General features: G+C 30.8%; 1 protein-coding gene across 1 annotated transcript in view; it reads right to left on the bottom strand.

Moving 5' to 3' along the window:
• The window catches only part of LOC115881793 (transducin beta-like protein 3), a 32648-nt gene that overhangs the window by 1252 nt on the left and 18260 nt on the right, over positions 1 to 13136 (bottom strand). Inside the window, exons 6-9 of the mRNA XM_030899458.1 lie at positions 10381 to 10587; positions 10081 to 10321; positions 6755 to 7087; positions 2745 to 2883 (exon numbers count right to left, since the gene is read on the bottom strand). Of these exons, the coding sequence (XP_030755318.1) occupies positions 2745 to 2883; positions 6755 to 7087; positions 10081 to 10321; positions 10381 to 10587 (920 nt within the window). The remainder of the gene's footprint in view (positions 1 to 2744; positions 2884 to 6754; positions 7088 to 10080; positions 10322 to 10380; positions 10588 to 13136) is intronic.

The following is a 13136-nucleotide window of genomic DNA, read 5'->3' as shown; positions in this document are numbered from 1 at the left end:
ATATCCTAATAGGAATCTTTCTGATAAGCGTTCCTTTGAAAAACTACTTGTCCTATTTCGCAGAGCAGGTAGTGTGGTTTATTAAAAACCTATTAGGCAGAAACCTGTCGTTGGAAGTGAGAAAAATGAATTTGCCCTAATTGGCTCTTATAGAAAATCCATATATCTACAAGTCATCGTAAAGTAAATCAAAGATCTATTCTATCTTGGTTTTTCTTGATAGAATAATAAATACATATTTAATAAATGTTATTTATTAAACTATTGTTGGTAAATTAAATAAAAGTAAAACTCGTATAAATAAAAAAAGGTACATAAATTAATTTCGATTTTGAAAATAGCTAGTAACTGTCACTAGAAACTTGCCATGACGACACTAGCCCTCTTGATTGCCATTTTATGGAAAAAAATGCTATTTATTCAAAATCTGAGCTAGATAGGTATAGGAAACCGTAATACAGTTTGAAAGAGCATTTGAATCTGCTTCGATGTATTTTAAAAAATACAGGGTGTTGTATTTTAAATAACGAAATTTATATGCAAAGTAAATTCTTAAAATAGATCGTCAATTTTTGATACCCTTGTATAAATTTAAGGGAGCAATAACATTTTTCTGTAAAGTTTATTTATCTACCTTTAAACTCAGCACAAGAATTAATTCTGAAAAGTAATGTATAGGGTTTTAATAATGTGTTCTATTGTAGCATGCAAATTTGGACATCTTTAAATATCTCAAAAACCAAAGATTTTAAACATATTTAACCCTTATAATAAATGCCTTTTTTGGGCCCAAGAATCCAAAAATGAAATAAAATACCAGGTGTTCCATAAGAAAAAATATAACTTTGGTATGGATCTTAGTTCTGAAACACCCTATGTATATTTCAAAATAATTTTAAATTGTATACATTACCTCCCCACATATACCCATAAAATATTTTGTTTCTACATCTTTTCGTTTTCGTATAATCAACCGAGGCGAATGAGGTGCGCCACCCTGTACATATTTATATTTTACGAGCCCTAACAACTATATGATGGAACAAGGTCATATTTTGGAATTATTGCCCTGGTTTTTCAAAATGACTGAAAAATATGTTTAATTTTTTAAATATAAACATAGCCATATATCCTAAACAACTTGACAATATTTTTATGAATTTGTAAATCAATTCATATTTTCAGTAGCGGATTTTGTTCATAAAAGGACAAATTTGCTGACAACTAAATGTTGGGACAAGTATTTTTAAATAATTAATATCATCATAGGCGGCTTTGCTACAAACGTCACAAATGTCGCAAAATGTTTACTTCAGCATTGACAACTTTACTTCAGCATTGACAAGTGACTCGATACTTTGAGTAGTGAGATTTCCTGTAAGTAATTGTAATTTTTTTAATTCTCCATTTTGTTAATTTAATTCAATGTAATGGTCTAACTACGCGAAATTATCATTCGTCAATACAGTACGGGAAAAACAATTCGAAAAATTTCTGATGGTTTAAGTATTTCAAAAACCACGGTCTTTAATATAATAAAAAAATACGGCGAATCTGCCAATGTAGACGTTAGAGGTAAAAGTTCGGGAAGGCCAAAAGTTGTATCTCAGAGAGATTTACGAAATTTAGTAAAAATTTGCAAGTCTGCGAGAAGTACTCTTCGCGAAGTAACAGTTAAATGGAATACTGTAACTGGTTTAAATATATCAAGAGAATGTTGCCGAAAATATATCCATAAATGCTGTCTGGGGTTTTACAAGGTAAACTTTTATTTTGTGTGGATAATCAATTACCTGAAGATTATTGATACAAATTCTTATTTAGGCCAAAGAAAAACCGCTACTGACAGAAATTTAAAAGAAAAATCGCTACAATTGGGCAAAATCTAAATTATCGTGGACACAAAATGATTGGAATAAGGTCATATTTAGTGATGAGTCTAAATTTGATGTTTGCGTTGGAGATCATCGAAAACGAATAATACGAAATAAAGCAGAAGCCTTTCATAAAGATTGCTTAAAGAGGGTTGTTAAATTTCCTAAGGGGATTATGGTTTGGGGTTGCATGTCAGCAAGTTGTTTGGGCAAATTAAATTTTATAGATGGCACTGTTAACGCCCAAAAATATCAACATATATTTGAGACCTCACTTTTGCTAGTGCTCAAGAATTGTTTCCAAACGAAGACTGTACTTTCCAACAAGATGGAGCATCGTGCCATTCAGCAAAATCAACTAAAAATTGGTTCGGTAATAATAATATAAAAGTTCTATCTCATCCTGCAAGTAGTCCGGACCTCAATGTTATAGAAACTGTGTGGCATAAAATGAAGCAATATTTAAGAAACCACCCTCAATGAACAATTTTTGATTTGCGGACAAATCTGCAGGAAATTTGGGATGATTTTTCTCCTCAAATGTGCCAATCTTTGGTAAATACAATGCCATTAAGAGTTCAGGCAGTTGTTAAGGCGAAAGGTGATTATAAAACAATTTTTTTGTTGTGCTGTCCCAATATATAGTTGTGAGCAAATTTGGCTTGATTTTGGCAAAATAAGCTATTATCAAAATTGAAATTTTTTGCAAAGTTATAAAAATATAGTAAAATTGTCTAGATCATATTGTAATGTTTGAATTTAGAATAATAAGCAAAATAAATTGAGTCGTTTTAACAAATTACTATATTTATTGCAAAAAAAGACCTTGTCCCAACATAATAGTTGTTAGGGCTTGTATAAAATATCTACCTTAGTTAAAAATTCTACTTTTAAGACACTAGATTCGTGCCCATCTAAAGTTTTTAAACAGTTAAAATTGACCACAGACCATAATTTTACAGTGCAGTCAGCTGAAGATGTTAGTACCACTTGATCAACAGGTGAAAATCTAAAAAAATAAAATAAAAATTAGTAAAAATTATTATATTTACAAGTAAAAATGCAAGGCCGTGACACGACACGCGAGAGGAAAAGTTGTAAGAACAGCCTATGGTTTAGAAAAAATCGTCCGATTTAAATGAAATCTCGTATGTCGATAGATTGGACTATAGCCAACTTCACCGTATACGACACGTATCACCGTGACAGTTAGTTTTGACGTAAGAAACGTCAAAAGTTGATGTTGTCCGATCGCGATCAAATTTGGTAGGTAGGTTATGTGAGCGACGGTGCATACGGTCCCACCTTGCAATACGACGTTTCGTTTACATCTTCATCAGGGTAGGATTAAGGATTCGATATTGAATAAAAATGTGAGTCGATTTCGGCATAATTGGGGACGGGCTAGAAGATCACGCCCTCGACGTTTCGAACCAATGCCTCTAAATGGACGAAATCATCAGGATTTTTCTTAATTATGGGTCGATTGGAACCAAACTCGGCACGTGAATAGAATGAATGGAGATGTTTTAATACAAATTTTGTGAAAGGGAATCAAATTATTTATTAATTTTATCAACATTTCAAACTACACTTTTTCAAACATGTCCTTCAAATCCTTCAATTTAATAGCTGTTAGTAAGAAGTTTCAGTTCAAATATGCGTACATAGAGTGCACACACAATTATTTTTTAAAATAAAGAAATTACAGCTGTTGACGTACAGGATGATATACCGGGTGCATCTCAAAAGTGGCTCACCCCTATAACTTTTTTATTTTTTCAGATTACAGAACGAGATTTGGTAGGTTAGTATATGACATAAGTTAGGATTTATTGACGTATTCAGTTGTTTTCGATCACTTCCTGTTTCACCAGAAATACAACTTTTGATTTTTAAATGCTACCATCGATATTTTGTTACTTTATTCGATAGAAAATGACATTCTGAATAGAATGACATATCAATGTCAACTTTTGACATTTTCGAATATGGTTTATTTGAAATTGCAACATGCGGTTTATAACGACAATTTGACTCGTGTGTGGTATCAAATTATTCGTAAAAAAATGCTTTTTCCAAATATGTTAATGAGCCACCCTCGTTTCATTTGAAAAAATTGAAATATGATTAAAAATACGATTTGGGCATCTTTTAACCGGCAAGGACAAGACACAAAAAATATTAGACGGTCAAATATATTTTTCCAAGGCTTCTTGATTAAAAATTAGTATTTTTAACACTCTAGATTGAAATTTAAAATTCGATTTATTTTTAAGCAAAAATGTCAAAAGTTGACATATATGTCATTCTATTCAGAGTGTAATTTTCTATCGAATAAAGTAGAAATATCCGAGGATGTCATTTAAAAATAAAAAGTTGTAATCATTTCCGGTGAAACAGGAAGTGACCAAAAACAATTAAATAAGTCAATCAGTCCTAATTTATGTCATATACTAAAATAACAAATTTCGTTTTTTTATCTGAACTATCTGAACTGGGTGAACCACTTTTGAGACGCACCCGGTGTGTGAATTCCTGGATGCAACGCTCCTTCCTGCATTCGCATAAAACAGTTGGGTAACGACAGTGGCTTATTTTTGATATTTGAAGCTCTACAGAGTTATCTCAGAAAAAGTTATATCAAGGTATATCAAAGCTTTTTTTAATGGAGTTTTCGAGGGGTGTCTCAATTGGGTAAAAAATGTCCTGCCAAAATGTCATTTTACTGCCAAGTATATAATTACAGTCGACTGCCATAAGACTGATGCCAACGACTGCCACGAAAATGTACAGGGTGTCCCACTAAGAATAGATCTCGGCTGTATCTCGGAAAGCATTAGTCGTAGAGCTTGCGGAAAAAAATATTTATAACTAATGAGACCATGAGAAATTGCGGGAAATTATTTTCAAGTTTGTAGGACGGCCACTAGAGGGCGTAACTACTATGGAAAATAACAAAATGGAATTTTTAAGAAATTTTGCCTAGATACGATGTTCTATAAATAATAGCTTCATAAACTTCAGTAAATTTTGGATCTTTTTGTTAGAACCATTTTCCCCTATCTGCTAAAATAAAGTGGTGGGGGGAGGTTAGATCTGTTTTTATTTAAATATTAATAACTTCAGACTGGATGATCGGAGTCCAACAAGCGAGGGCTCCTTTAAAAGAGCGTTTCTTAGTCTATATTGTACCATTGCACCTAACCTAACCTAACCATAGAAACAGTATTAATAAGCTTTTTAACATAGACGCTAGGGGGCATTGTCTTACAATTTAACACACATTGCGCGTTTTTTCAAAAAAATTAAATGCGATGTATATTTATAGTAATTTTAGCCGAGAGTAAAGAGTAATAAAAGCTTAATAAGTCAGCGAAAACCCCATCTTGATATCCTTTTTCAAACCAAAGTTATTAGCAAAATTATAATAAATACGAAAATATAAGCCCTTAATTACCTTATTTTTCTAAAAAGGTATCACTAGCCCTCTTGATTATGACCATTCTAATAAAAAATAATATAAAAATGATTATTTTATTCAAAATATCGACAATGAACCAGAAAACCATAATACTAGGTGTATTAATATTTAATAATTAAGATACCAATGACGATGAACAGGAAACGACACCTCAGTGAATTCATGGTAGGCTTTGGAAAAAAGTTGCTTTTAAACGGATAGTTTAAACATTCAAATATTATTATATCAACATTTTGATAGCCTCAGCAGCCTTTTTTTATCTTTTAATTGCTTTTCTAAAAATGCCTTTCTTCAACAGAGAAAAAACGCTGCTAAGACAATCAAAATGTTGATCTAATAACACTTTGACGTTTATACTATTACGTCAAAAGCAACCTTTTTCCAAAGCCTACCATGACTTCACTGAGGCGTCGTTTCTTATTAACCGTCATTGATATCTTAATAATAATTATTAGATATTATTAGATCTGATGTTATGGTATTCTGGTATATTGTCGATTTTAGAATAATCTAATCATTTCTGTCTTATTTTTTGTCACAATGTTCATAATCAAGAGGGCTAGTACTACCGTGTTAGAAAAATAAGGTAATTAAGGGCTTATATTTTCTTATTTATTATAATTTTGCTAATAACTTTGAGTTGAAAAAAATATATCAAGATGCGGTTTTCGCTGACTTGTTAAGCTTTTATTACGCTTTACTATCAGCTAAAATTACATATACTAGCGCAGTGTTTGTTAAATTGTAAAACAACGCCCCCTAGCGTCTACGTTCAAAAGCTTATTATTATTGTTTATATGGTGCAATATAAAGTAAGAAACGCTCTTTTAACCGAGCCCTCGCTTGTTGGATTCCGATCATCCGGTCCGGAGTTATTAATATTTATGTAAAAACAGATCTAACCTCCCCCCGCCACTTTACTTTGGTAGATAGGGGAAAATAGTTCTAATAAAAAATATTCCAAATTTACTGAAGATTATGAAGCTATTAGTTATAGTACACCTTATCTAGGCAAAATTGTGTAAAAACTCCATTTTTTTATTTTTTGTTGCAGTTGCGCTCCCTAGCGGTTGTTCTACAAACTTGAAAATCCTTTCCAGCAATTTCTCATAGCCTCTTTAGTTATAAATATTTTTTCCGCAGGCACTACGGCTAATACTTTCCGAGATACAGCCGAGAGCTATTCTTAGTGGGACACCCTGTACATGTAATTCCAACCAGCAATGCACCCCTCGATATTTTATAACACTCAAAGTACTTGACAACGTAATAACAACATAATAATAACATTTAAATAAATTAAGTGTGTAAAAATGTAATATATTTCAAGTTAACGACAAACGTTTTTCAAATAATCATCAAAATCTATTGCGGAAAATGTCTAAATTTGCCTTACCTTACACACCACACTCCCCTTTTATGGCCTTTTAGAACTCCCATTAATTCCAGCCTTTCATTCCACAATTTGACAGTTTTATCCTGAGATGCGCTGGCGATTATTTTATCGTTTGGACTGACGGCTACTGAATTAATTTCCTTTTGATGTGCTATAGCTGTGTGGGTACAATTGAGGGATAGATCTTTCCCATTTTTGTTAATTATATCTTGTGGAATTTCCCATAGTTTTAAACAGGTATCCTGACTAGCTGAGACGCAGAATTCTGAGGAGAGATTCGAAAACGTTACTGATCCTACAGACCCGGTATGTCTTTTTCCAACGCCTACGCATCTAGAAATATATATTCAAGTCAGTGGTATGTAAATAAATCAGAAAAAAACATAAAAACAGAAGGATTATTTAAGAAAGGGAGATTTTCACAAATCTAAGATTTGTCAGCATTTATGGGACACAGGGCACAGAATAAATTTTAATAATGCCAAAATTATAATGAAAGAAGCGATAGCATCTAAAAGAAAAATAAAATTAATACAATCTAATAAGAATAAATGTATTGTTATAGATGTTAGTAATGTATGGCAATCGCTTTTTTGATTTTAAAGAACATAACATAAATAAACATAACATACTTACGTAAAAATTAAAAATAATCATACAGAAAGTTTGGGGCTTTTTGGTTTTACCTTATTAAGTAATTGTTTTCAGGTATTAATTGTTAATTTTGAAGTTTAACTTGATATAATGTCATTTTAACAGAACGTCAACGGTTTTTGTAGACGTATCTATTTTAAAAAACTAAAGTGTTCTCGAATAGTCGAATTTAAATATTTTAAATAGTTTTTTTTCTTTATTCTTTGTATTTTTTTGCTTCCGACGCGCGACGACGAAAAGAGATAAACTTTCCGAAACGTTAAGCATTTTTTTGTTCGTTAGGCAAATTTGTATAACTGTAAACCTAACTTCTGACAAGTAGTTTCCGTTTGGGACTAACGCAGAAGTGTTTACAAAAAATAACTATTTTATTTTGTAGATTTTCTTGCAGTGGCGAAATACCCATAGAGGATTTTTTGGAGGGAATAAATCAGAAGGTCGCACAAATATACTCCAGATGCCAAAAAAACGCAACGGAATTTTTTTTGGCAAATTTAAAGTATTATATTTTTTTTACTTTTAGTCCTATTTTTATGAACTTTCTAGCAAACTGTATATAAATACTAGGGTCGGCATTCTAGCCTTGGGTGCCGATTTTCGTGTGTGCGAAGAGTACGGCCAATACGCGCTCAGTAAAATATGATGTACTGAAAAAAGAAAGAAGGGCAAACATTTTCCCAAGTGCATGGAATCTGGCGTCGGATTAAGTGGTTATAACTACAAAAGTTTATAAAAAAACTGAGTTAAAGTAGATATATTTATACAGGGTTGTTCACCATATACGACACGGAGTATTGTAGATAAATGATTAGATTTTTACAAATTGTAAGTGTCAGGTTCGTTGAAGGACTATTAGAGCTACAATTTAAAAATATATTTATAAGATATAAAGTGTCCCAAATAAATAAAAAATTTCAAAGTTGTATTTTTTTAAACAGAACACCCTGTATATTATTACATTTTTAGTTTCTACGATTAAAATAAAGGTAAATTTGATTAAGGTTTATCACACTTAAACCTTACCGTTTTTGAAATATTTTCAATTTTGTGAAATTGCAGTAAAAATTTTAAGGCTTTATTTCTCCAAGGGTATCAAAGTTTTTAACACTAAATATTTATTGAAGTTTATTTATTGATCAGTTATTGTGTTGCAATAATAAAAATAATACTACCTCATACAGAGTGTCGAAAAATCTATTTTAAATAATTTCTAGATTTAAACGCCAATAACTTGTTTAATTTAAATGGAACACCCTGTATATTTTAGGAGAATCAGATGCACAACTTAATTGTCTATCAAATTGTATTATACTATTTTTTGCCTATCCCTTCAAGTTTTCGTTTAGACCTGATTTATCAATATACCCATGAAATATTGACATTTTAGATTGTTTTCAATGCAACAAATGTACAAAATGTACAGGTGCTAAAAACGATAATATTACTAGCCCATTTCTATACAAAAAAATACAAACCAAATCTTTAGAAAAGAGTATACCGTTAATTAAATATACCACCATTATTTCCGCCCAAATATTAATTACATACTTAATTATGTTAGTTAATAAATTGTTCTAAATAAATGTGAATTTGAATCAGAAATCAATATAATAATAAGTTATGAGTTATTATAATGTGTTATATTTTAAAGTGTTACTTTTTACCACTTTTAGTCTAATACACATACAAAATTCAGTTTTTTAGTATTTGGAGCAATTATTATTAATCAACGCAAACAGTCAATTGATGTAGTTTGAATACTGGAATCATATTAATTGATCCTCTTTAATAAATATTTAAACAGTTTTTTATTTTTTTGATGAAATAAACGAACTATATCGACAATATTAGTATCTGTACTCTTTAAAAATTTGTTACATCTTTAAAAACAATCTAAAATGTAAATATTCCATGGGTATATTGATAAATGAGGTCTAAATTATAAGAAAATGCATTTTCTATGAAAAGTTGAAGAGATAGGTAAAAAATGATATAATACAATTTGATAGACAATTAAATTGTGATAACCTGATTCTCCTAAAATATACAGGTTGTTCCATTTAAATTAAACAAGTTATTGCCGTGTAAAGCTAGTAATTAATTAAAATAAATTTTTAGACACTGTGTATAAGGTAGTATAATTTTTATTACAACAACACAAAATTTAGTAAATAGAAATACTTCAGTACAATATTTTGTTTTAAAAACTTATATATGCCTAAAGAAATAAAGCATTAAAATTGTTACTCTATTTTCACAAAAACCTAAATATTTCAAAAACAGTAAGATTAAAATGCGGTAAAGCTTAATCAAATTTGCCTTTATTTTAATGGTAGAAACTGAAAATGTAATAATATACAGGGTGTTCCATTTAAAAAAATACAACTTCGATATATTTTTTATTTGGGATACCTTGTATCTTATAAAAATATTTTTAAATTGTAGCTCTAATAGACCTTCAACGCACCCAAAACTTACAATTTGCAAAAATTAAATCGTTTAGCTACAATACTCCGTGTCGTAAGTGGCAAACAACCCTGTATACAGTTTGCTAAAAATCATGAAAATAGGGGAAAAAATATAAAAAATGTGGCACTTTATATCAACAACTAAATTAGTCATTTTATTATTTATCTTATTTTACTTTTCTGATATAGAATTACAGATCTTACTTTGCAGTGGCTCCATCAAATTGCCATAATCTAATACTGTTATCCTTAGAGGATGATAATAATAAACTATGATTACTCCTACAAGTAGTCAATGACAACACAATATCTTCATGTCCTTTTAATATTTGACAACTCATTGTAGAATTATCATATAGTTTTATGTCTTTTGAATTTGTCGCAACTGCAATATGTGTATCGTTTTCGCCCAAATATGAAATATCTAAAATTTCATCTGAAAAACCTGCAAACAAATATGTTTAAAAATATTATCTATCTAATAATCAATTATAAAATACATACCTATAAACTGTTTTAAACAAACAAATGATTTTAAATTATGTATGATAATATTATGATCAAATGTTACAACTGCTATACTCTTAGATTTTTTATTATACATCAAATGGGTTATGGATAACCCACCCTCTTCTGTTGCTTTTGATACCATAGAATCTGACTGTACAAAGACTTCTTTAGCTTTTAGTAAGTCCCAAACTTTTATCACGCCTAAAATATGAATTTATAATATAAAAGTTATTTTTTTAACAAATGAGGAATTCGTAATTACAAACATAGAGGGTGATCACGGCGATGGCAAGTTAGACGTTTATGGAGAACCAGTGGTAGAATTTTTTTTGAAAATTGGGATTTTTACACATTATACAGATTATCGCCTATTCCTGCAATGTGTTGGAATTGAAGCCGAGTTAGAGACCACTAGATAACCGGTCCATGTATATTTCACGTAAGTTCGTCTGTTAGGCAGACATTGTCGGAACAGCGCAACTCCAAAACTCCGAATATCGATTAGCCCTTACTCTGAGGATTAGCCAATTGTCGAACGGGAGCGCAAACGAAGGCCGTACGATGTTGGACGGAACCGTACGAATGAACAGCTGGTGCTAGCGTCTAGTCTCTTATTGGTCTAGTTATCCGATCGATAATTTAAAATCCAGGCTTGCGCACTAGGCTTGAGCATAGCTAATTGAGCGACTTATGCAAATTCCTTCTGAAGATTTATATACCCATTTCATCGGCTTGGCTTCACAGAATTGCTGTCCTCCATTCGCGAATTTCAAGTTTCAGAGCTTTACGCCCTGGGCTACTCAGAACGGTTCTGAAAGGAGCTGTGTGCGTTAGCCTGGTGCCTCCATATCGCGCGGAACACTTCTGAACTTTATGACTCAATTGAATGGAGTGAGAGTATCGCGTTCTTGAACAGTTCAGAGCTGCACAACTGCGTGAATGGAGGACAGTAAATGCAGTTTGGAGTCAATATTGTTACTTTATAAATATATGTTTTTACATAAAGGCATAGTTCCATCTATCTAAACTATTTTCAATGTTGCCGCGAGAGTTACAATGTTGCCACGTCATATGAAAAGTCGTAGCATCTTTCTTATTTTAAATGGAACACCCGGTATATTATTACAGTTTTGGAAACGACTTTCATATCTCATAATTTTTCTATTATACTAACCTATATCTCTAACATTTTTTGAGATAATAAATAAAACATATTATGTAAAATTGACAAAAACATTATCTTGAATAAGCATTGGTAAAAAAAATTAATTAAAAATTTTAAAAGGTGAAATTTGGGTTATAAGTTAACAAAAGTCTATACAGGGTGCTACAAATTCGAGGTACGAGCATTGGTATCTCGGAAACCGTAATAGATACGAAGATAGTTAAATTGGGGCAAAGTTGCGCATTAGGATGTTCACCAAGATGCCATTAAAAAAGTTTTAAAAATTTCAAGGATTGCTGAGTTTTTTGGAAAAAACGGATTTTTATGAAAATCAATTTTATTTTTTCCTGGCGTTACTTTTTAGAAAATTAAAAAATTAATTACACATTCTGATGGCTACTTTATTAGGACTATCTGATAGGTATTTTTAGATCTTCAAATTAGCTGATAATTTGTGAGATACAGAGGCCAACTTGAAGTTTTGAAAGAACTCGATCTCCAGAGTACAATGATATGCCACACTTTATATTTTTTTGTTTTAGGTACCTTAACAATAACAAAACTATTTAATTATTATTCAAAATAATTTCAAGTCCCACTCTGGCTTTTTAAAATATTTAATCTGATTATATTCATCGCAACAATATGGATCAGCGCTAATTAACATTGAATCGTGCCAATTGAAAGATTCAAACAAGTACTACCCAGGTCAGCAATTTAAAAATATTATTTATAACTTTTTTTATTCTGATTTTGAAATCTCAGTGTACGATCTAATAATATGCATAATATTAATTGTAGTTATTAAAAATAAATCAACTTCTACAAACTAGTTTTTCTAAAACTAGTAGTGCTCTCTACATGTTCGAAAGGGTTACCACCGTCCCTAATGCACAAATTAATGTATTTTTCGTTCAATCTTATTTATAGCTCTTTGAACATAATATCTTCTTATACCTTTTAAAAATGACGTCAAGTAATGCCCAATAATTTTATATTATTTTTTATTATTTAATTGCATTTGATTATCCGTATTCAATGTTTTACTCCACGTCATTGTTAAGTTTGAAAGCTTACCAATATTGTAACGATGAATAGATTAAATATTTTAAAAAACAGAGCCGGACTTAACATTAGTTTAATTAAATTGTGTTCAAATGTCCGAAACAAAAAAAAATGTGTGGCATATCATTGTACTCAGGAGACCGAGTTCTTTCAAAATCTGAAATAAAAAATGCAGGTCCGTATTTAAAAAAATTAAATTGTCCTCTGTATCTCACAAATTATCAGCTAATTTGAAAATCTAAAAATACTATCAGATAGCCCTAATAAAGTAGCCATGATAATGTGCAATTAGTTTTTTGATTTTCTAAAAAGTAACGCAAAAAAAAATAAAATTGATTTTCAAAAAAATCCGTTTTTTCCAAAAAACTCAGCAATCCTTGAAATTTTTAAAACTTTTTTGATGGTATCTTGGTGAACATCCTAAAGCGCAACTTTTCCCCAATTTAACCATCTTCGTATCTCTTACGGTTTCCGAGATACCAATGCTCGTACCTCGAATTTGTAGCACCCTGTATAGTCG

The sequence above is a fragment of the Sitophilus oryzae genome, unplaced genomic scaffold (genome assembly GCF_002938485.1).
Source record: "Sitophilus oryzae breed Bouriz unplaced genomic scaffold, Soryzae_2.0 scaffold_1740_pilon_pilon, whole genome shotgun sequence".
Lineage (NCBI taxonomy): Eukaryota > Metazoa > Arthropoda > Insecta > Coleoptera > Curculionidae > Sitophilus > Sitophilus oryzae.
The sequence above is the reverse complement of the archived record's forward strand: the minus strand, read 5'-3'. Positions and strand labels throughout refer to the sequence as shown.